Genomic DNA, 24,722 nt, shown 5'->3' with positions numbered 1-24,722 from the left:
AACTTTTCATAAACCCTCTGTGAAAGCCTGAGAGAGAATGACGGGCACCAAACCAACAAGTTTTTTGACCTCTAAACAAAAAGAAAGCAGCAGTAGTGAAGGCAGTGATTGCTGAGAGGGAGAGAGAATTCATGAAGGGTGGTCTTTGTTGGATTTAGGTGCCCTGTGTCACTGTGATAATGTGAATATGGCCATAGTTGCGTTGAAAAGCCCTGTATCATATTTGTTGCTTCTTGTCTTAAAATGGGTAATAAAATCATGGCAGCTCCTCACAGCTCCTCTTTAAGGCTTTTGCAGTTACTGGTGGTGGCAGTTTTGTGTTGCCTCCTTTTTTCCCTCTTTTTTAAAATTCTCAATTCTCCAAAGAGCTTTGTGGTTTTGGTGTTGCATTCTATGTTCCTTTCTTTTCCTTTTCCTCTCCATTCTAGCCAGCTACTTTTGGGAGGGACAGGAGTAGCCATGATTTCATCTTCTTATAACCCTAGGGAAGATAATAGGCAGTTTACTTCTGTAGAAGGAGAGAACAGGAAATCTTGTCTTATAGGAAGAGATTTGTTCTTGCAGTTAAAATGAAAATGACTCTGCTCCTCATTCAGGAGGAATGCTCGTGATTGTAATAACTGTTCAGAGCTTGAACTGTGACAGGGAAGGTTTAAGAAAATGTGACCAACATAAAGATGAGTTGGGCTAGTCTTAATACAGGCTTTTTGTGTGTTTGAGGAAGGCAGGCAGGCAATCCACTAGTGCAGGGTTACAAAGAAGAACTTGTTTCATGTGGTTTTAATCAAAGCTGGGATGCCTGGAATTAAGGGTCATCACCCTGTGAGGCACCTTGAGAAGAAGTGCTGTTTCAAATAAGAACATTGCTGACATGAATGTGCTCTGAAAGTTATGCTTTGTTAGAAACCAGGCATAACAACCAAACCAAACAAAACCAGAAAGAAAACCCACATATCAACAGGATATCTCAATTTGTATTTTACAGTAATTTATAGTACAGAAAAGAAGGAATATTGTTTCATTGTCCAAGAAAACGAGAAATTTAACTTGTTCAGGCACATCTAATATATTATTACGCAATAATGACTCCAAGCAGTTCTGAGGCCAAGCCACACTTGAAAAAATTGGCCAGATTTGTTCTCTATTATATCCACTTCACCCTGCTCCCACAAGTGGCTGCAGCGTCCTCCTTGCCTCTGCTGGCTGAAGCCATAGCCCTGAGCTTGGGCTCATAAGTCTGGCTCCACTGGAATGAGGGCAGCTCCTCCATGGTGCTGCCCAGTACTCCCAGTCCTCAGACTGGGATACAGGGGCAGACAAGCCTACCTCACACTCAGCCTGCCAGACTTCACAGTGTGCCACAGCCCTGTCATGTGCCACAGCCCTTTGCAGAGCCACAGCTCATCAGGTACCACTCACTTCCTCTGGCAAGAGCTCGTTTGGGGTGTCTCAAAGGTCATGATGCTTTGCTTTCTGTGCACTCTAATAGGGAGGAGATAAAAAACCATCAAAACTGCATCTTCAGCTGGTGTTAAAAAAGCAAGTGTGAGTTCAGTGCACCGAGAGGCTGCAGGATTTGGAACAGAAGTTAAAGCTACAGTTGTTTCTGTCAGCGATGCTTGGTGGCAGCAATATTAATTTTTTGAAAAAATAGGTGAAGATAACAATAGAAACCCACAGCTCCATGGTTTTGGCCTAGGTTTTGCATTTGATTTAATCCCTTGACATTAAAAAAGAGTTGGACACATTCAGCTTAATACAGTTCAGTTTTACCAGCTCACGGATTCTCTTGTTGCCTAGCTATCCTGAGTACAAATAAACAAAGCATTCAAGGTAGGCATAGTTCTGGATGGAGAGAAGGGCTTAAATGTTGTTCTGGAAGTCTTAAATAAGCAGATGAAAATAGGTTCTGACACATTTATCCTGGGCTTTTCTGGCACAGAACTAGCCTTCTTTTTTGGCCAAAAATTGTGTCAAATTCATATTAGGATTGAAAAAATGAATTTATGTGAGGAGAAAAAGCTCAGAGATAAGACTGCAATAACATACGACAGCCCTCTGTGGGATGCTGCACCAATGTCTACAGTGTCCAGTTACTTAGGAAAGAGGATTGTCAGATGTCTCCACAGGGACTGGAGCCATCTCCTCCACAGTGGCCACAGGAGATCTAACAGCACAGCTATCAGGAGGGCTTCATAAAGGAATTCCAATGTGCTTTACCCATTGCATCCTTCAGAAATTCAAAATTCAAGTTTGAGCAGAGAACTGGAAGCCGGAAATTTCCAGTTACCTCTCTTGACACAAAAGATTTAATGATGAATGACTATCATAAAAGGAGACAAAGCAATGGTCTTGATGTGGCCCAAAGATAGTTGCACATTTAGGTTCATTTGAATTTGAATCTCAAGTGATCTTAAATTGAAAATTTAGATTTATGTAGTGTGGGAGACAGAGAAAATAGAAGGATAATAGCAAACACCCTCCCAGTGTTTCCACTTACTAAGCAAGGAAGCTATAATGCTCACTGTTGAGGAATGGAATAGTGTGGGCCTGACTTGTACTGAGTAGCACAATGTTCTTAAAGAAGCCCATAAACCACTGGAGAGCACACTTGTGGTCTCCTGTTTCCCAAATTTAGCTGCACAAGATGAACTGTTCCTTTTTCTTCACCCTAACTTTAAATACAGTCCAATCTTTCAGAGCTTCACAATTAGAACATTTATGTTGTATGAGAATTCAATATGCTGTCTTGAAATTTATGTACCTTACTATTTTGTGTACAAATGTAGCAAATCAGCAATACTAGCAAATTCTGCCTGAGAGGTGCTAGCAACAGACTTCTTCCTCTAGGAGCCTGACAGATCCTTTGCAATCCTCCTTATGGAAAGGCAGTGAAGCAGCGTCTGTGTCTGCATTCTCCTACTGCACTTAGAATGAAGCTTATTGTCATTTTGGATCAGCTTGCACTTACATTATTGAACCCAAAAAGAAATCTATACAAAAATATTTCCTAAAAAGGACAAGATGGTTACATGGGCTAATGCTCTAAAGTACAGCATGCAGTAGATTGCCAGAATGTGAGTATATTTTTGTTTTTCTTTCTGCCTGCCAAGCCTAGTTAAATACTGAAGCATAATAGTAACAGCATCCTGTAATAGGATGTTGCTATTTGCCAGCATCTATAGGTGATTTTTGCTGGAAATTGGCAACTTCTGTATTTCATATCAACACTTTCAAAGATGTGTTTGGCTGATGGTCGTTTGAATCTACATCATGTAAACTATTCAATATTTCATTTGTATACTGTTCTGTTTTGTGACACCCTATCTATAGGGCCATAAAAGTTCTTTCATGAACTGTCCTTCATGCTGTTGTCATTTGGGGTCTATTTTTGGTATGAGGAGTAGAAGAAATACTACAATTTTTCTAGAAGAGCCTTAACCTTATTGAAAGGCAAAATACCCCAAATAAATTTGGTGTATCTTCAAAGCTCTCTCAGCTGTACAGATCTCTTCTTGTTCTATAGTCCAAACAGTTTTCTTAGACCCCCTACCTGCTGGCTGAAGTAAATTTGCTCAGCTGCATAAGTGAAAAAGAATGTCATACTGAGCATGTTTGAAGGCTTGTAAAGCAATTTTAATCTACTGTCATCATCATTTACATCTCCTTGTGCTCACAGTGTTTGTAGTGAAGCAGTTAATACATTTAAATTACTGTTCTTCCCTGTTTGATAACCCTGACAATCCCAGACTGAACTGTTGTATTCATCATGTTCCAGGGCTTCCCAATACCTTTACCTGGAATGGTTTCTTTCAAATGTGCCTGTTGAGTTCCCTTCCTTAGAATACCTGACAGGTGAAGGAATGGGAAATGTCAGGAAAGACATGTATATGCCATTAAACAGGGGGAAGCCTAGTGGAGCAATTTCCCCTGGTAGAAATAGCCAAAAAACAACCATAACACCCCAGCCGATGTAGTTGATCTATGTGGAAGGACATAGAGGAAAAGGACCAGAAAACCAAGGACAGAGCAGAAGAAAATAGGGCCAAGTTTAGGAGTTAGGTTAGACTAAGCAGTGCAAGGTGTTTGAAGACAGCTTTTTAGACCAAGGTAATTTAGAAGTGGATAATTCGAGGGTGAAAGTGGTGTGCTCATGCCTCTGTGAAAAAGGAAATCAGAGCACACCATCTATGAGTGTCAGAGCCCCTGGAGGGATGAGGGACAGCGAGACATTAGATGAGGTTCTGACTGCAAAATCTGTTCAGAACTGATCCACTTAACAACTCAGATGTGATAAAGGCAGGTTTGCAGGTAAGAGCAGTAGCTGGAAACCCAAGTCCTAACTATTTCCAGAAAAAGCTGTATCTGACTCAGAAGTTTAGGCCCTGGCCTGTAATGTGGGACTATTCTGTGTGGATTCATAACTCATCCCTACCCCTCATCAGCTCTTTATAACTGCTGCAATAATTACTGGAACCAACTCTTCCAATGGAACCCTTCAGCATGTTGCATTGCTATTAATCAGTTCTGCTGATCACATCAATGTGAAAATTTAAGTTTATGTTTCTAAAATAAGTTTGCTGGAGCAGTATTGGGGCCAAGCTAAGAATTATGTCCTGGCATCCAAACGCCTCAAAATATATGAGCACAAAATATTACAGACTTCTCACCCACACTGAAGGAGTTTAAAATGGGTCAAGCTAGGAAGTTTGAATAATATTTCTGACTTTTTGGTTTGTACTCCATATTTAGCTCCATTAGAGTACACTTTGATTAACAGAACCTGTTGTCACCCTTGTTCTGTGCACCAGGCGTATTTTTCAGAAGTAAATATTGCAGTTATACAACAAGGTTTGAAAATGGCTGTGCTTTCTCTTGCAGTTTTGATTTTAGATATTCTAAGGAGCATGCTAAAAATGTTAACAGCTGTGTCCATATCTTGCATGTGTACTGTCAAAAATGGACTAGATTGACATTAAGTACTTCAGCTTCTGGCAAGAGTTGGATATTTGTCAGCACCACTGGTCCATAACCAAAAAAGGTATTACTTGGAGAAAAAAAAACAAACCCAAACCTTTCAAACAATTTAGGTTTCTGCTTCTGAGTGCAAAAAAGCAGGCAAATGATATTTTATATTGTCAGCATGGAGATTTTCCTCCAGCGAAAGTATCTGATAAGTTTCCTTCCATAAGAGTTGATTTAAATTTAGGCTTTCAAAACACACCAAGTTGGAATTCTGGTGGTGCCCTGTGTAAATTTTTGTGTTGCTATGAGCTGTAGCTGCCAACTAATGCATAGGAGAACTTGGAAACCAAGAGAGTGGAACAATGAGGGGAGGCAGCAGCAGGAAAGGGACTCAGGGAAAGGACTTAACTTTCAAATTGTATGCTTGACCTCTGTTAGTCATTTGCTTTGCAGTAGGAAAAATACAAACTAAACCATTGGCTTTCGCAAACTTTGAGAAGGCTGCTTTGCAGAAACTTGTCATTTTCAACTTTTGAAGGAAATGGGAGCCCAACTGCAAATTCCACAGCAGTTTGAGGTAACATTTTTATGGACTATCACTACACTTTCTTTGGAGTTTTCATATACAAAATGTATGCTGCTTCCTGCCCTATTCTTTTTGAAAAATATTGTTTCCTTTATTTCTCATCATTAACCTGTGCTTATCTTCATTATCCTTCTTTTCTTTTAGGCAGGAAATCATAATTTGAGAACACCACCCAAAAGCCAAGGTACTTCTTTATTAAACACTTGTAAGTATTTCTGTTGTCTCTGCTGGACATAGTATTATTCCCCTGAATATGTAGCCTAGCAATCTCTTGCAGTATATGCTCTTCTTATAATGCTGTTTATTACTATGTTTTTTCACTTTGATTTTTCACTTAGATTAAGTATCTGCAAAAGCTACCATCAAGGAAGTCTAAGCAGTAGGGCAGTGCACTCCTGTATTGCACACTTGTCTCAATTGCAAGCAGCACTTTCTCACACCCAGTTTCTTGCTAAATCTCTGGCTTTAGTATGAAGTGCAATGGCTGTTATAAATTAAAACTAGGTCTTTCCTCGCTGATGAATACCTATACCAGTGCCAAACAAATTAAATCTACAGTCCAGGAAATACTCAGGATGCTTCCTTTTAAATCAAGAAAATCTCTCTCGTTAAACCAATTAGGTAGCACTTAGAGGAAAATTGACCCAGGATATCCGAAGGCATTAGTAAAGTGCTGGGCTATTTCTACTGGATTAGGGTTATGTCCTAGCCAGTGGTTTGATCAGGATATTCAGAAAATCTGGAGCCATTCTACCAGAGGAGCCATTGCCCTCCCTGCAGGTGTTCAGCAGGAGTCCTCAGTAGAAGGAGGAAGGAAGGGTTTGCTCACAGTCCTGCTCTCATGCTGTTACTTATGCTTCCCTTTGATCCACAAACCAAGGCAGCAGCTTCTCAGTCTCTGGGGAAAGCAGTGCCTTGTTGTACCTCTGCCTGTTGTGGATCCTGAAAAATGACCAATGTCAGAGAGGCCAGGGTGGGTCCTTGCCCAGTGTGCAAGCCTAAACAAAAATCATGTTCTCAGCATATTTGCAACTGTGCAATGCAGTGGCTCATGCTAAAAAGTATTAATAGCTTAATATGGTGTAAAGAAATCTGTAAAGACTCCAATTTCTGTGGTCATAACCTTTTCTGATTTAGGGAAGCTGTTTATTTTAATAGTTCACTTAGTTCTACTGATGCACTCTAATTGAATTCAGCTGAATTATTTCCCTATCTGCTGCCAGCCTTCGCCCTCCTGCAGCTCCCTGGCAACCAGGTCCAGGGCAGGCCTTTAAAAGAGTCACAGGCTCTCTTTTGCAGTCTGTTGAAATATCACTCCCCTCATTATCAGGCAGAGCACTATCCAGACTGTTGTCAAGGAGGAGAATCCTATCCCAGCTGGCCTCCCATTCCCAGCAGCAGGACCCTTCCCAAGTAGCAGCCAATGAACAGCACTTTGTGACAGTAGCAGCAGCAACAACAGTTTCACCCACACCTTTTTTTAAAATGTGAGATCTACAAAATATATATGTTTTTGAAATCTATTAAAATACTCAAATTCTCTAATTTGTCTATCCACAATCTACTGCAGGGGTAAGTTATGGATGTGCCTGTAGGTCTCCCATCATCAAATGTACCTCATAAAGCATCAGCAGTGCATGTCTGAGCTCTACTGTAAAACCTGGGCTGGACTGTAAAGCACAGAGTCATTATTTCTGGGTTTGCTGAAAGAACTAAGTGCTTGTGACACATCCATGAACTTTGTTTGGCCAGGAAATTCCCAAATGGTCCAACATGAGCAAGCTGGAAGTGGGGTGAAGAGGGTTTTGAAGCGTTTTTTCTTTTAAACCTTAGCTTGAAGACTACTGGACATTCTAGATATATTCAAAAGATTCCAATGCAGTTAAACTCATGGCAATTTGAAATGTTCAGCATTTTCCTGTAAAATTCCTAGGAATAGGAATTCAGATACATGAACAGTCTTGCCAAAACTAAGTCATGATTTTGCTTTCCAAATGTGAAACTCTCATTGAAATCACTTGGTCACTTTATATTAACTTCAGCCTCAGCTGGACCAATCTTAGAAACACTCAGGGAAAAGTTTCATAATGCTTCAAGCATGAGAAAATAATACAAAAATTCTATTGGCACTTTGGGAAGCTTTATATAAATGGACAACATTGGATGTGAACTTTCAAACAGAAAACCACATAATAGTCTGAAATTTAAGGGAATATGACTTGACTACAAGGGACAAATGCAGCAAATTTCTTGACATTATATGTACAGTAAGGAGAAAGTAAAGAAGAATTTTATGAAATTGTCTTGCTAGATTAGCAATGTGCAAACAACTAGTGCTGAACTTGAAAAGAAAATTTACATTTTTCCATGTTTTGCATGGAACACTTGCAAAACAGTGAGCATCCCTCACTCAGCTACTGCATGAGCCAGCCTGCAGCTTTTCAATGCAGGTTCCTAAGATAAACAAATCACAAATCCTGTTAAACTTTGCTTTATGAGACATAACTCCAGTTTCTTCCTCTGAAAGGCAGGATATTCAAATGCTGCAGCACAAAGAGAATCAGAACTGTAAGTGGCATCCTGCCGTGATTTCATTTATAAAACTAAAAACTAAGATGAGGGCTGTAAGGAAAGGATGCTGAATCATAAACATTAACAGAGGTTTTCCTGTCTTAACTTTACCATTGTATCCTTTATGGCAATGCAGGGAAGGCAGTGCAGGGAGTAATGCAATAATATTTACTTGTAGCATTTGCAGTCTCTACTGTGCACAGCATTAATGCTGTTTTTTGGACTAATGTTACAATTTTTTACAGTTGAACTGACAGTGTTGGGGTTTGGGGGAATTTCCAAGTCCCTGAAGTACATGGGCTGCAGTAGGCAAGTCTCATTACCTGTGCATAGCTGAGTAGGGGATTGTTCCTAAGCTCGATGTCTGCTTTTGGCAGTCAGTGATTTGCCTGGTGCATGCGGGAGCTCACTGCCAGACTAGATCAGACCAGAATAAAATAAATTAAAATTTCCTTAAGAAAGGGGATTTCTGTCTTATCTACAGAACTGAAACTAAGGGAAAATGTTTTAGTCTTTCCTGACCTTTCACCCCTTCCCTTCAAAACACTACAATGTTTTGGTTGACTTAGAGCATTCTGAAAAACTCCATATTTTGCTCTTTCAAACTATCCTTATCATGCCCAAAACAGAAGATAATTTGGTTTGGTTTTATTAAAATCCCTTCTGAACTTTTTACACTGTAGCTATTCTTCCCAAATGAGTCATACAATAACCATTCCCAGTTTGTAGTCAGTTCTCCAAAGAAGCAGAAGAAAAAAGAAACAACTTCCTTTTAAGGGAATGAGACCTGTTTGTAAAGATAAACCTCTTTCTATTTCTATTTGAAGACATTCTCCATAACCCAGGAATTGATAGTTATAAAAACACTACCTACTTTATTTGGACTTCAAAAACAGTCCTAGCTATAGAACATTGTTTAATGTTAGCCTAGAGCATCTGTATATGCACTCAGACATATGGGCATTGTTGAAATGGCACATGCAAAATGTCAAACGAGCGGCAAGTTTACCAGGAATCTGTAAGAAACAGCTTGAAAATGGTTTGATTTCTTTTTATTTAATAGTCTTAAATCAATTAGTTTAAACAAAGATGTATTTAATATTTATGTGAAATGAAAACAGTTCAGAAGTATGTAATTGTATAACTAAGCTAACAGCAATTTCTTTTGAAGTGCTGTATGAGTCCCAAAAAGAATCATGCTGCTCGAATGCTGGAGAATTCACATGCTCTTAGGATTTGGGACAATATCTGCACGCCATAATTTGCTGTGACAATCTCTGCAACCTGTGAAAGCCACTGTTATTTTAATAGCAGCTTTGTTGTGCCACTCAATTTCTGTCCATAGAAACTGTAACAGATATTTAAGTGTCCTCACTGTTAGACTGAAAACTCAGTTTTTTTCTCAGCCTATGGGCCTGCCAAGCTCATTCCATTAGCCCTGAGACCAGCAAATACCAGTTTCTCTAGTACCATATGAGAAAAAGATTAAAACATTAAACTTTTGGGATTGCTTGGGCTTTTTTCTCCCTTGGGGCTGGGATTACTTTGCAATCCAGGACATCCAGAAATGTATTCTAATTTTAATGAAAGCTGGAACTCAGGTAAAAACCAGATACTGGTAGCTGGTACTGAAAGGAAAGTTGCATTTGTCATGAGACTTACAGTAAGTTTTAAAAAGTTGAGCAGATGGCCACAGTTATTTTACTGGGATTTTTTTAAAGATATCTGAAATTCTTTTCAAGATATTAATTTTTAAAGCATAAAATGTGTGATTGCATGCAAATTAACATATTTCACTGGATCTGCTACTTATATAGGAAGGTAAGAATAGAGTTATAAATTAGTTACAGGTTGAAGGGGAAAACACTCTGATATTAATTCAGACATATAAGCAGAGATGGATTGTTGAAATTGTATTGCCATCCATTTAGCTCTGAACCCCTGACACTACAGTTTATTAGAGAGGTAGAGACAACAGAATCCTTTGTAACAGGGATTTATATTACCAGAGGAATTACAGCAGACTTTTTCTGTGTTATTAAAATAAATTAATCTAAACCAGCAGGGGAGTGTCCTTGAATTACAATGGTTGCATTATTCAGAAACTGTAAAGATTGAATTTTTAAGGAAATCCAAAAGGCATGGAACTTGGGAAGGGGCCAGATGGGGTTGCTTTTAACGCTGCCATTTTTGACAATTCTTAATACAAGAAGCTTGAGTATTGTTTCAAGCAGACCTTTGGCATACATTTTTTATGATTTAACTTCATTTTCTTCCACTGAATTATTACTTTTATTTATTAGCACAGACATAATATGGCATCTCTCATCCCAGATAGATCCTGAATGATCTTTGTCCCAGATCTGTGCCAGCTTGAAGACATTTGGTAAGTCAAGGATGCAGCTCCACAGACAGAAAGCTGCAGCCTGCACATTCATGAAATGCATCGATCCTACAGCAAGGGCAGCCCCATGTGCTCCTTCTGGGAGCTGTAGTTATGTTTTCCTAAGAAACTTTTCTCAGAGGAAAGGGATGCAGGGTCACTGATGCCATTAGATCGTAGGCACCAGTTGGAAGTTCAGTTTGAAATATTTTTTAGGAGTGAAATTCCTGCGGAGGGTCAGAATCTCCAGGTGCATGTTTCTTGCCGGGATCACTGAGGGATGGGCTCAGCAGGGAATGGCCACGTGCTGAACACACATTGATCTTTTGAAACACTGGCTCTGGCAAGGAGGAAGGCCTTTGAAAAATATCACGTTTTGAAATGCTATTATTTAGGTTGAGGCACAGCTTTTACTTTTAGTCATTTTTATAAAACCATACTGCTAAATATGACAGATAAATTTCACTGATATTGCTGAATCTCTCAAATGAGTGAAATGTAGGACAAAATTCCTACTTGCTTAATTAGTTTAAATTAAATATTGGTCTCTTCCAGAAGTTTAAACAATAGAAATAAGGATTAAGAAAGATAACAAGAAAATGCTATGAGACTAAAAAAAAATAAAAATTCAAATCTTACTCAAATGTTATAATAATAATTTAAAGAATTTTCTAAAAATAACAACAAAAGAAGCACATGCAAATGAACAGGATAAACTTGACTGTATCAAACATCTGGAAAATATAAGTGCACATGAAAGAGCTGCTCATTTTGAGGATTTAATCTAATAACTCATCCTGCTCAAGAAGATTAACATGTGGCCATAAAATACCTATTTGCCATCAGATTTCACCCCAACATGATCACAGAAAGATTTCAGATAGCCTTAGTTGTATTACTCTAGGAGCATCCTTTTCATTTTGTGTGGCTACTGTTGCTCCAACTTTGCTCCAAGATGTCCTGCATATTTTTCAACTATTAAGTTATGCATCTGACTTGGCTACGCTGTTGTGGGACCTCTGAGTAACCTTAGTATGTTTAAATCCTAAGCTGTGCCAGATCCTCATTATTGATTTTTAGACTGAAAACTGCATAAGAAAGCAACAAATAACTGTACCTTGTACCAAATTAAGAAGCACCTTTTGTATGTACTTCTGAAATGAAGACTCTGGCAGCTACAAATCCAAAATCCTCCATGTGACGTTTCCCTATGGAAATTGCATCAACTCCCAGGAAATGTCAAATACTAACTTTAAAACAGCAGACAAAAGCAGAAGAGGAAATGGACATCACTGCCTTCTCCTCTCATATGCACTATGCTGCTTTCAGAGCTCATTTGTGATAGAAGTCTGAGGGAACATCTGGCAATATGACAGCATGGTATTCATGGGTGATTTTTCCAGGGAGTGTAAGGAAGCCCCGTGTAATGTCAAAGTCTGCCCTGATCTGCAGCATTTTTCCAAATGCCAAGCACTAAACAAAAGGAGTAGAGGCCAGGAGGAACTTGTGAAGGCACAGGTATAAACTGAAAAGACATTTATCTGAATTGATTCCATAATTTTGTGTTTGTTTCCTGAGCAAGCACTTCCCAACAATTCAAATTACTATGTACATTAAAAATTCGGAGGTTGTGTATCGTGGCACTGATTTTAGCTTTTTAGAAACCCTTATAATCAGACACAGTTTTCAGCATGCTGGTGATGTAAGGAGTCATTTAAAAACTGACTGAAGATCAGGAGTGACCTTTTAAGCAACTGAATAGGAATGTGAACATGTACAGTGCTCTTTTTCACCTAAAAGATGATATGATAAACTGACTCAGATTGCCTCAGAAGACTTTGTTGACACCTCTTATTAATATAATTTTGAGGGAAAACTCCTGTTATATGAACTGCTAGCATCTTCTCAAGTTTCTCTGGGAAGCACACTTTTTAAGGATTACGTAGTCTTTAAAAAGATGTCACAGGCCAGCACCTCCATAAATTCAATTCAGTGTTAGAATCAGTGTTCAGTTTCCTTTTCTCTTTATTATTTTGCCCCAAAACTTACCTTTTTCTTATTAACTTATGCAATTAATTGGAAAAGCACAGCAAAAGCATTTTAATGTCACTGTGTCAGAGAGGTGAGCACATTCTTTTAGCATGGAAGAAATGAATTAAAACCAGGCAAATGCTGTTGAGTCAGGATCTGTATTTGAGATACTGGTTTAGGGTATGACTAAGTGTGTTAAAATAATGGAGAAACTAGAGGTATGCAAGGCCTGTGTGAGCCAAGTTAAATGGCCAAAAGGAAACCCAAGCGCATGAAAATATCTGGCCTGAGAGCATCTTGCAGATATAAAACTGAAGAAATCCACAAAAGTTCATGAAAACCTTTAAATTAAACTAAACTCACTTGGGCCTGAGTGTAATTTTTGCTTTAAGCGACATAAAGGTATAACATGAGATTATGTGAATCCCCATGGGTGAACACTGCTTTCTGTAGTACTACAGACCTCTAAAAGCAGAGAGGATTCCCTAACATATCATTTCTTCTCAGCATGATCTGATGGAAAGCTATTGGAAGAAGCTTTTGGTTGTTTATCAGACAAGAGAGGCACTGCATAGGGCTAAGGCAACAGGTAACTCCTGCAGCTGTGAATCACTGGGGCTGCATCCAGCATATTTCATCCAGTCACTTAAATAAATGATGTTCCTTGCTCTTGATGGAACACAAACAATGAGTATTTTTCAACCCTTAAGGAAGTATTAGGGTCTAGAGCAGTGAAAGGTTTTGGGGGTAGATTTTGTTTGGCTCTCATTTTAGGTGAGCTTGATTGTCATGCCGTTTTTTACACCAACATCCAAAACACCCAAAAAGAAAGTATTTTCCATAAGAGGAGGGGTTCCTTCCCACCCTTTCCAGTTTCAGCTGATTATGCTAAAACATGATCCCATTGCTGCCTGTCTATTTTTATCCCAGGGCCCAGCAGCTGATGAACCGTGCCAGGGTTTAATTCCTCAGCACTGAACAATGCAGGAATCCAGAGGCCTGAATGCAAGTCTTATTTGAACAGGTCAGTGCATCTTTAGTTTTTGCCTGAATCAATCAACACCCCATATCAATTTGTGCTAATTCCCAGCCTCTGCAACTTTTCCAGGCCTCTTATGCAAATCAGGCCTGGAAGCAAACAACCAGTGAGTGACCCGGAAGGCTGGTACGGGGCTGGGCACCATTGTTCTCAGGCCATGCATTTCAGTGCTCTGTTTGTTCATAGTGTAACTCTGAAAAAATGACAGGCCACAACCATAACTACCTCCTCAGGCTTAATTGTTGTAGCCTTTGTACTGTTTTTGCCGGTGTGGAAAAAGAGCCATTCATGGGTCTCTCACTATGTTAAGATTCATTGGATTGTTTATTTCTGTTCCTGTAAATATAGAGGAAGAAAACTGAAACAGAATGACAAGAGGTTTTAAAGTCAAACCCCTTCTGTAGTCACAAGTTGTGCCATGAAATCAGAAACGCTTTGGTAACATTATCCTGGGGATCTAGAAAATTACTTAAAAGTGTAGCACGTTTAGGAGCTGCATCAGGGTCCTTGAAATAAAAATTCAACCATTAAAAATTTAGTTACATCTCACCTGTACTACTGATCTGTTAATTTTAAACTATTTGAATAAAAGTAGGCTTAAGCTGCAAAACTCGGGTAGATTCCCAACACCATGGCTGGTCAATGGTGCAGTCTGGATTTAGTGTACTTGATGTTAGTCTACTCTTCATCAAATTAGTAAAATGAATATCCAGTGTAACAGACTGACGTCATGACTATAAGTGAGGGCAGAGAAAGGCTAATGAGGAATTTATTAAAAACACCATTTTAATATAACTCAGAATTTGATTTAAATTGGATACAAGACCTGGGAGAGTTCTTACACCTCCAGGGCTCCCAGCCCTGTCTGCTCAGGCTGTCATATCAGGCTGCCAGAAACTGAAGCTTGAGATAATATTTTTAATACTCTTTTTAATAATTATTTCACTGCATGTAATCAATAATTGTGTGTAATATTACTATTTAATGTTCATAATATGGTGTCAGGTGCAAAAATACTTTTGTTTTCTCTTTAAAGGATTAAAACTGCTTCTTTCTTCTGAAATACTACCAAAATATTTTTTAGTCAGGTTTTTTCTAAGACAAAAATTCATCCTAACTGTAGTGTTATGAAAACACAAGTCAAACCCTAGTACAAATTTATGGAGGCCTCCTTAAGGGGATTATATTTTATTTGTGTGCAGGGAATAATAAGTAGAAGTGAAAGGAAGATTTGGAATTACTAATTTGATGTTATGATTTTGATTAATTTGATATTCTGTGATTCTCGACTAGGTTTATGTACAAATTTTCCTGAGGGTATTTACTCTGCGCTTTAAAATTTTGTGGCTTGAGGGTAACTGAGATGAAGAATACTTTCAGCTTCAGTAAGAAAACAGTAAACCTTTCAACCAAATCTTGGAGACAAGGTAGAACTGTCTTTACATTCACTTACCTATGATTTTGGGGATTGTGAAGAGCACCATCTAGTGATAATCAATAATGTCAGTACCATGAAAAGGTGATTATTTAAAGTGGACATAAAGGCACACTGCAAATCCACTTACCAAAGGGGCTGGGGGGCTCCAAAGGAAACAGTGTCCTAGTTGTGGTTTTCAAATATCAGCTACCTTCCCTCAGATACCCCCCAAATGCACAATGCATCTAAAGACTGACTTTGACTAACAGTAGGAATACCATGAGATAACAACTTTAATACTAAAATTTTGTTTCAAAAGCTAATTATGTAATCTTACTCTTTATTCTATAATGAAACTCCACTTTTGTGAATGCCTTATTTTAGCATAAATTAGCATAATATTCTTATTCCACTGACTGATAATTTGGGTGAAGCACTTCTAATTTCCTAGCTATCTATTTATTTTTCTTTTTGGAAAGCCAACAATTCTGAAACTTTGGTCTTTTTCTCTATGAAAGATGTCTAACAGCTGCTCCTTCATGAGGATCTAAGGCATTAAATAGTATCACATGTTGGAATTTACTTAAAACATCCATATTTAATGATTTTTTTTTTCTAATTTGAAGGATTTTACAAGCGAGTCTTACACTGTCCACCCTGCAAGTATTATTTCAGCATGCAGAAAGCTCCTTATGAACATATGATAATATAGAAAGCTATTTATCCCTTTCGGATTACTTCCATATGCATCCTCTGTAATTAAATCAGTGGCTTATTGTAGCTGGCTTTGAAGTGATCTCTGCAAAATAGGAAAATGTAATTTGTGGAACAAAATGCTGATCACTCTATTCCAGCCACATCTGTTAAGCTCTAGTAGTTCTGAGATTTCTGTGCTGAGGGAGTTCATGAAAGTAGAAAGTTTCCTGTGTTTCTTTCAGTCCAAAGGAAGTTCAGTGGAAGTGATGGGCACTATTCTAACCAAATAACAAAGTTTGAAGTCGGAGGCATTTTTGCCCACAATTTTCAGTGAATTCACTGAAACTGATGTTTAAGTAAGTAGCTGTACTTATGTGTTTAAATAGAAGTACTACAGTGAGAATGGTAAGAGAAAGCAGAACAAGAATTCCTGGCAGAGAAGATGAGGATTTAGAAGGGTAAATAGAGAGATTGCTCTTTCAGTGGTGGTGGATGAATAAAGCTTTTAGAACTCATGATGTGATTCCCCTTGACAGCAGCACATCTTGGAAACACCTTCCATTACACAGGTATAGACAACAATTACAATTACTGTTGCACAGTAATTGTTCTCCACAGAAATGCTTTTCTTACAGGTGACAAGCAGGGCCCTTGGAGCCTTTCCAAAGGGTGCCAGTTAAATGGTTGGAGACACATCTACAAGATGGGTGTGTCAAGGAGTTACAGACTTGTCCAGCCACACCTGTGCCTGCTGGAAAATGTGGTCACCCCCAGCTTCCTGGCAGCCCTCTCCCTTTCCTCCTTCCTCTCCTAACCTGGGCGTTTCTATACTTCAAATCTGACAGATAAACTGCTCCTAGGACTGCTGCCTGAGCTGTCAGGCAAAATGAGGTGAGTTAGCAAAGCTTGAAATCTAAATTTTTTAGGAAATACCATTCAGCCAACACAGGTCAATCTGTTTGCAGAGCTAAAGAAAGAGAGGGCAGTTACAAGGAATGCCTTCAACCAGTAAACATTTGCAACTGAGGGATATGTCCACTGTCTAAATTTTTTCTTTAGCTTACACTGATATATTATCAGTCCTTTAATAAATGGCTTCTAGTTTCTAGTAATGTCAGTCTACCCTGTACTATTAGCAATCATTTCTTTCACTTGCAAATAAGCAGATTGAAATGCCTTCAGCTCAAGCTTGTATCTTTATCCTCACATAGGACAAAGATGGGTTGGGAAATATACCAAATAATTACCAAGTAAATTGAATAAAAATGACATTATATAACTGTATTATCACAATACCCCAAAGTCTAAGGTAGTTTTTTGTTCCTTAGAAGGGAATGACTTCTGCTAGACACAGAAATCTGTACTGCATAGATCCATAACAAAATCTGCTATACTCCTCCCAATGAGGGTTTTTATTTATGATATCTGCTTCTAATTAAATAACTGCACTATATTGTACATACTAAGGCCCAATTCTTTGCCATTTGAAGTCAATGGCAAAGCTCCCAATAAGTTCCTGGGAAAAAAAGTAACTCCTCTCTTAAGCCTTCCTTTGGTGCAATTTCAGCTGTTAGGTTTTTAAAACAGAGCTTCAGCTTTGCCACCTCTGCCTTCAGACAACAAGCATTACTGATATTCCTGATTTTAGGCACTCCTGATCTTCCTGCATTAGGTGGAGAGTACTAGGAAGGGCAAATTTAGTCTTATTAAATTATGTTCCCCTGTCATTCTGTTTGCTTTTCTTTCTGTTACTGTAAAGAGCCACAATGGACATATGATGTCTTACATTATTTTTATTTTAGAAACTTTTTGAAATTCAATATTGCAGCAATTTATGCCATACGTGGCATGTTTATGCTATGGAGAAAGTATCAAATAAAACCAGCAGTATAGAACACCACAGTTTATCTACTTTCTTCATAGTTTTGACCCATCACCAGTTCATCTGCTAATGAATTGTAATATAAAACATGCCTTCAAGACCCAAGGCATCCAGTTTCCTAAATAAGACCATATTTCTAAAACATACTTACAAAAAGGCAAGTTCATAAAATGATGATTCCACAGCTACTCAATCCAGGATGACATAACTCTTTTGAAGCAAAAGGTTACCCATGCATTCAGTGTCCAGTCCCAGATGTAAAAAGGAGATATAAAACAAAGAAAGAGACTCAAAGGATTCAAAATATATTTCTATAAAGTAGAATGACAACTTGCAGACAGAGTTTACCTGCTAAATAAGAGAGGGACAATCCATGCTGTGCCCAGGACTACAGCACATTGTAGAGAGCTCAGGGTCAAAGCCTGTTTTCCCTGGCGAGCTTAGAGCAAAGTTTTTGTTAGAATTTACCTTCCACAAAAGCCATGAATAAGGCAGCCACTTTTCACTGTTCTTAGCTCTCCACTCAGAGCAAGGTGCTGAGGTATTTTGAAGATTTTTGGCCTTCATGCTCAACACCAGGTTGTATTGGCAGGTAACCAAAACACAGCACTTTGATTTTGGTGCACACTGAGGTGTTCCAGTTTAAATGTATGTTAGTCTGATCCTAAAATTCCCACTGACTATGGCCTACAGATTCTAATGAAATGGTGCAGATGGGATAAATTACAGAAAAGAAAGAAAGAAAAAAAAGAATCCACTGTGTAACTTGTGTGCATTAGGTTTGAAATTTAAAACCTTCAAGTTGATATCCAGGGGGTTTTTTTACTGCCAGTTTTGTTCCAGCCAATGAACAGTGCTCATGAGTACTGGTTGCAATCTAAACGTTATCATTTCTGTCCATAGCTAATTCCATGCACAGAATTATTCCTCTTAAAGCTGAAGCTATCTCTGCTAATTCTTCTCCCTTTGTAGAGTGTTAAGCATTTAACTTATGAAATATGATTCCTTAAAGTAATTTCTGCTCTAAATATTTCTGCTGCAAATAGGAAGAACACTGAGTTCTGCATTTGAAAGAAAAGCCTTCCATGATATGCATAAATTGTTAGCTGTGTCTTCTTAAGCAATCTGACACAATCCTAGAGGACTCTGTAAATTACATTTCCTGTTGTGATATTTTAATGTGAACTTGGCCAGAAGTCCTACTATTACATTCACATTCACAATAAGAATGCAATGGCTGAAAATACAAAACAATAACAAGTAATAATGTCTTGCAGTGTATTTTAAATGTTTCCAGCAAAGAAACTACAAAATTAAGCAAAGCTCTATACAAAGCAGCTAATCTAATTTAGTAAGAATACACTGTTTGTTTTTTTTAGTTTGTTTAGTTTAAATCAGTGTGAATTATGGTGTTCATCCTATTCCATTGAAAACTCTCAGAGCGTGAGAGTTGGAAAGGCATCAGTTGGAAATAAGCACAAATGAATAATACCATGTATCCAAAACATGCCTGTGTTTGCCTAAATACTGTGGGAAGCAAGCCAAAACCAGCTTGGTATGTAGTCCTGTATATCCAAAACAGGGTATACACTCATGTGCTAGCTCAGCCTGCAGCTTTTAAATGACTGGATGGGACTCCAGTGCTAAACATTTCCACTGGCACAATGGCTGGAATGCAAAAGCTTGAAAGCTTGAAAGGGAACACAGAGCCCTAACCTTTGGAAGAACATGTAAACCTTTGGTGGCTAAGGTGTATGAATTTATTTCTTCATTATTTTTCCAACTAGCGCTGGCAGATTTTTCAGAACAGAGTTATTTAGCAGTAGTCTATTTTTGCTAGATTTGGGGAACCTTACTGTGTTCCTCTGTTTTGCAAAATAAATTAACTTAAGCTCCATAAAGCCCAGCTTCTTCCAGTCTGTCAATAGAAGTTTTGTAATTTACTTTAAGAAAAAGCTGAACTGTGTCAACTAAGCACATGCAAAAATGTATTGGCTATTAAATTGGGTCAAGGCTTGTAACACATTCAAAATCCTCTCCAGAATACCTCAATAAACCCACAATCTTCCACACAACTCCTCATGTGAAAGAATATGTAAACATGCCTTACAGGGTTTTCTGAATATCAGCAAATACCAGCTGTGTCAGATGGTCTGAAGGGTGAATTTGAGAATAAGAGTCTGTCTGGGCTGCAAAAACAAACTATGTTTGGAAATGTATTAGCCAGCAAATTTAAACAAACAGTTTTAAATACAGGCCAAGTAAGGCAAGTTGTGTTTAAAATCATGTAGGTTGACTCTAAACTCCCCTCCTTTGCTGCCAAAGTTCAACTAGAATGTTTTAAACATGGCTTGTTCTGCTGATTGCTATTGCACAAGTTGTGTTCAAATCCTGCTTGAAATGTCAAGTGATAGAAACGAGGCAGTATCAGCAGGGTGGTGTTAGCCCAGAGTTGAGCCTTCACCCAGCTCACTGAGAGCTGCAGTTCCAAACAGCTGGAGAGAGAGGAAGATCCTGCTTTCACTAACCTCATTTACCTGCCTGCAAGTGTGAGCATTTGGCAGGGGAGACAATGTAAGAGCGTGACAACAACTTTAAAAAAGGTTTCCTTCAACCCAGCAGCTGTGATGTCTTTTGTGGTGAGACCAACTGTTTGTTAATATATGCATTACACATATAGATGTGATACATTAATTTGGATCCTTACCTCAGGATCCAAAGCATAACTGTGCTAACATGTCTCACCCCTTATTTTTTTTTCTGCTAAACAAGATGCAGAGGTCAGCTTGATGAAAACATCATGGGGTTGTTCTGTATGTGTCAAGTATTTTGGATAAATTCAGAGAAAAAGCTAAATTACCATGACACAGCCCACCTCTGTTTACATCTCATACTAAGTAATTGTATTCAGACAACACTTTTCACACCGTTGGTTCAGGTTGTTCCCAAGTCTTTGAGTTTCACTTTCTGTTTCAGGTTCCAATGAATCCAAAATGATGAAACTGAGACTTGAAAGCTGAGCATGTTGATGGACAAGGGCACAAGTCTAAAATAACCAGGCAGCCAGCTACCGCATGTCATTATTAAGCCAAAGGTAAAGCTACAATTTGGGAAGCAGCAGCAGAAGTCTCCTTGTAAGCATCTGTTCATTTTTACTTTCAGGGTACTAATCTGGATTTCCTTTGACATGCCTATAGATCTGAGTCATGCAACTTGCCTCCTTTAAATATTAGAGCTATTTGGTTAAACTCCCAAACTTAAATTACCAAGATTTTGACAGATACAGGGAGTTCTTCAAATTACTGCTTGGTGCAGGTAACAAATAGGCTGAGAATAATGTACCTCTCTTGTAAAGATAATTTAATAGAGTCACATTGACGTTGAATATAAATCTAAATCATCTATGGGACAACTCCATTAAGTTACCTGTTGCAAAAGAGATGCTCCTTAAAGGATATAACTTTATTGTTAACTATTGTTAAGTATTACTAGAAAAAGTCACATTCCTTCAATGCTAGTTCAGAAAATCAGCCATTCTTTTGTATATATTTTAAATTAAAAACTGCAAAGAATTTTTCAAGAAAAAAGCCCACAATTATATTAATTTTTTAAAATATTCTTTCATATATCTCATGGTAAAATGGAAAGGACATCATGTGTTGCTTAGCTTTTATATATCTTGAATACTTATCCTTCTAGGGTCACTGCTACACTGAGATTTCCCATCTCCTGCTTTGGGAAAACCATCCTACAGCACAGCACTGACATGGTTTAAGTGAAGGGATACACACAACCACTGTTTGCCTCAGCTTTGCACTCCTGATTAAATTTTTTGGTTTCTTAAATGACATCCATTTTTTAGATAACCTTCTTAGCAGTGTGTCTTTGGACATAGCATTTAAAATATTTTCTTTTAAAACCCTTATGTTATATTGGGACAGTATATAGAATATGCAAATTCTTTTTAACTGGAAACAAGTTTTTATGAGGTCTTTGCAACGTTATCAGACTTCACAAAGTAAGTTGTGTAGAGAGCCAGGGTTTGGAGGAGGAGAATTGTTAAATAATTCTTAAGCCTCTACAGAAAATGAGTCAAATGTATGTTTTGAATAAGGGTTTAAAATTGACAAGCAGAATGATACTTTCTCATACTTTAGAAAAATCCATTTGTTGCAATCTCACACTAATAAATTACTGAAGAGTCTTGAATCTAATGCAGTGGTTGTAAAATTATTTGCTGAATGAAAATTGCCTGTTTTATCTTCAAAATACTTGTGAAAAAGTACCAAGATGTATTTTGGTAAAAGGCTTGTCTTTATCTCTCCAGTAACACTTTTCATGGTAGTGGAAGACAATAATTTGTACTCCAGGCAAAACTTTCATGGATTTCAGTGGGAATGCTACTTGAATATATGCTTTAGGAGCCAGGCAGAGGGGGAATGGTTTACATATTCTTTATAAATGTAATAAAACTATTTCAAAAGGCATAAAACAAGCTGGTAAAAGCTGCTTCTGGCAGTGAGCTGCAGCGACTTATTCCATCAGCTTTAAAAACAATATGTTTCCTGTATCAAAGAGTAGGTAAGTGGGTATCTGGGAATTTTGTGTCCTGACATAATTTAATGGATTATCTCATTTCCCTCCATTTCATATCCCTCTCTCCTTTAGATCTATATCACAATCATTTCTCCACTCATGACCAGAACCTGGGTGCCCTTCCCTCCACTCTAACAAAGGTAAGCAATGCCTCTGGAGCCTTTTTTTCATTTACAGGAAAACAAACTTGGACCTGTGAGATTTTTCCTAATAATACATATTATTATTTTTCTAAATGTGGGTATATTTTCCTGGGGATTTTCCCATTAGAAAATACTGTGTATTACTGAAAATACAGTAGAAGTAAGGTACAGCTATCTCAAGTCCCAACCTTTAGTCCTAAAACAGAACCCAGACTTAAGTGCACCAACCTAGGATGTGAACATGAAAAAAAATTACACAACCCATCCTTGAATAGACCATTTTTTATCAGGGAAACTAAAGTTTAGTCATAATCTTGTGGTTTTTACTTTTGGTTTTATGTAATCAGGGCCACTTGACTTTTACCGTTGGTCACCATGTTTTAGGTTCTAGCTACAAGTTTTCACTAGATGGCAGGAGTCCACTGCCATCGGTTATCAGAGGCTTTACTTGCACAGCAACAGTTGACCATAGGTAGGAAAAAAGTGAACATGTTCAAGTTTTGCAAAACACAGAAAAACAAACAAAGATCTTAACTGGAATGAGAAAAAATATTCAGACACTCAATAAATCATAGTTCTCTTATTGGATATGGTTTATATGATAGGCTGGAAATAAGTGAAAAGAATAGTGAAAGATGTTCTTTTGTTGACAGAGGGGCTAAAAGGACCTTCTATAAAATGAGGTAGATTTATTGTTTCTGCTGTTTGTGAAAAAGTCAACTGATCCAGTAAATTAAAGTTAACTAATTAAGAAATGTACTGACACTTTGAGAAAGTTACAGCTTAAATACTAAACTACCGCTTAGATACTAAACTACCGATCTACAACACTGTATCACAGTAAAACCAACACACTCAGTGTACTGCATTACCAAGATGCTGGAAGGAGATAAGATCCATGTTAAACTCTCTCCCTCAGTTTACCTAGGCAGAGTTGGTGGTCAGTCCTCGTACAGTTTCAGCCAGTGGTATTTTGCTGAGCTCAGACCTCTGGACAGAATTTGTCCCTCTTGTCTAGGGAACAGAATACAGCTCCATACAGTTATATAAGCCTTAATAACCGTGACAAATCTTCATTGTTGCACTGGAGTGAGCACTGATTTTTAACAAAACTATTTTTGAAATATTATTTCTGCAAGCTGGGGCTACCAGTTCCTATTTTTAATTTATTGTCAGCTTCTACTGTCTGTCTTGCCCTCCTTCTATACATGCAGATAATTTATAAAGTGTCCAGTAATTTTCAACGTTGCTCATGAAATACAAGAGGGAACGTTGGCATCTATTAAAGCTGCTTCTAAGACTGGATAACTTTCCAAAATGAGAGCTAAGTCAGTGTAATGCTTTCCAGAATTCCCAAAATAGTAAGAACATTTTCTCACGATAAAGCTGTATTTATTCTATGACCAGAGTAGAAAAATTATGGTAAATAGATGACTGAAGCAGCATTTCGTAATATGAGATTGAGTTTTGCGATGTGCCGAGTGCACTCAGAGCCAGAGAGCGAAACAAACAGGAGCTGAAATGCACACATCGCGTCACAAGGGAAACATCCAGCATCTAACAAAACTTCTGCAGCACCTGCAAGCGATCCAAAAGTAACAATACCTTTTTATTGAAACCGACGGAATCAGCGCCTGTAGAATCTCCGCAAAACACGTTAGCAAATCCAAACAAGCATCATAACAAGATCCACACCAACCATTTCCCTGGAAGCGGGTTGGATTTAAACAAAGTGGTTCTGTCATCCGTGCCCACAAAACTCCAACAACACCTTTCTGTCATGCTCCTACCTTGGCGATTTGCAAAGGCTGCTTCTGCTCCTTGCCCCCTTGCAGCCTGAAGCCCCAGGGCGCCCCTCCGCTCATAGCGATGCAGAGATAATCCCCCGTGCCCATTTTCCCGGTGCAGTTGGGCAGCATTCACAGACAGGAGAACATGAAAAACTTGGCTTTGCAGATATTCAGCGGGCTGGAGATTCGCCTGCCGGGCAGAGCTGGAGACCCAGAGCACCACACTGTTGCTGCTGCTGTGTACTGCACGAGCAAATACAGTCATTGAGGGGAATGGAAGAGCTGCCTCTCACCGAGGGCACAGCCCACTCTTTCGTCAGATTCCGATGCTCAGCCCACCTTCAAAGAAAAGTAAGTGAACTTGGAACTTGAGGGAATGCACACAAAGAGGCTCGGCCGTGAGACAGAGAAGGCTGGCTTCAAACATGACTCTCCTGCCAATTAAATCAAAACAACAGCAAAAATAAATGTACATTTCCCTGTGACAATTTGGGAAATTAGTTTACTTTAGTAAACGTGCCAGACGTTTCAAATTTACCCTAATTTACCCATTTCTTGCATTTTTACTCCAAGAGAATCTCAAGTGAAACACTACATACATCCTCTGAATAACTGATTCACTT

General features: G+C 38.4%; 1 protein-coding gene across 2 annotated transcripts in view; it reads right to left on the bottom strand.

The window, feature by feature from the left end:
- Positions 1-24,477, bottom strand: part of SYNPO2 (synaptopodin 2) — a 79,837-nt gene extending 55,360 nt beyond the window's left edge. The window contains exon 1 of one of the 2 annotated variants that reach the window (XM_083862458.1): positions 24,100-24,477. In XM_083862458.1, coding sequence (XP_083718584.1) covers positions 24,100-24,228 — 129 coding nt within the window. In that variant the 5' untranslated portion in view covers positions 24,229-24,477. The remainder of the gene's footprint in view (positions 1-24,099) is intronic. The other variant, XM_083862459.1, reaches the window with a different exon arrangement.
- Positions 24,478-24,722: the final 245 nt, after the last annotated feature.

This window comes from Zosterops lateralis, assembly GCF_965231275.1.
Source record: "Zosterops lateralis genome assembly, chromosome: 5".
In the NCBI taxonomy this organism is placed as follows: Eukaryota; Metazoa; Chordata; class Aves; order Passeriformes; family Zosteropidae; genus Zosterops; species Zosterops lateralis.
Note: the sequence above shows the minus strand (reverse complement) of the source record. Positions and strands in the feature narration are given on the sequence as shown.